Source organism: Dipodomys ordii, unplaced genomic scaffold (assembly GCF_000151885.1).
Source record: "Dipodomys ordii isolate 6190 unplaced genomic scaffold, Dord_2.0 Scaffold22, whole genome shotgun sequence".
NCBI classification, from domain to species: Eukaryota; Metazoa; Chordata; class Mammalia; order Rodentia; family Heteromyidae; genus Dipodomys; species Dipodomys ordii.
Window position 1 is genome coordinate 18,558 of NW_012267238.1, and position 408 is coordinate 18,965.

The 408-nt window shown below is 63.2% G+C and overlaps 1 protein-coding gene across 2 annotated transcripts in view; it reads left to right on the top strand.

Annotated features, from left to right (window-relative positions):
* The window catches only part of Cpsf3l (cleavage and polyadenylation specific factor 3-like), a 13,121-nt gene that overhangs the window by 10,352 nt on the left and 2,361 nt on the right, over positions 1-408 (top strand). For both annotated transcript variants that reach the window (XM_013014195.1, XM_013014196.1), the window contains exons 10-11: positions 79-168; positions 251-405. In XM_013014195.1, coding sequence (XP_012869649.1) covers positions 79-168; positions 251-405 — 245 coding nt within the window. The remainder of the gene's footprint in view (positions 1-78; positions 169-250; positions 406-408) is intronic.

The following is a 408-nucleotide window of genomic DNA, read 5'->3' on the forward strand; positions in this document are numbered from 1 at the left end:
CAATGTAGCGCCGTGGATGTGCTGGGGCGGGGGTGGGAGAGGGGATGGCCACGCAGCTGAGCCTCCCCCTCCCCGTAGGTCATCATGCCTGGCTACTGTGTGCAGGGCACTGTGGGCCACAAGATCCTCAGTGGGCAGCGCAAGCTGGAGATGGAGGGACGGCAGGTGGTGAGTCCCCTCTGCCCTGGGTTGGCAGGGACCCCCTCCCGGCCCCGCTAGTGCTGAGTGTGTTTAAACCGCGCTGCTGCAGCTGGAGGTGAAGATGCAGGTGGAGTACATGTCATTCAGCGCCCACGCGGACGCCAAGGGCATCATGCAGCTGGTGGGACAGGCAGAGCCAGAGAACGTGCTGCTGGTGCATGGTGAGGCCAAGAAGATGGAGTTCCTGAGACAGAAGATCGAGCAGGA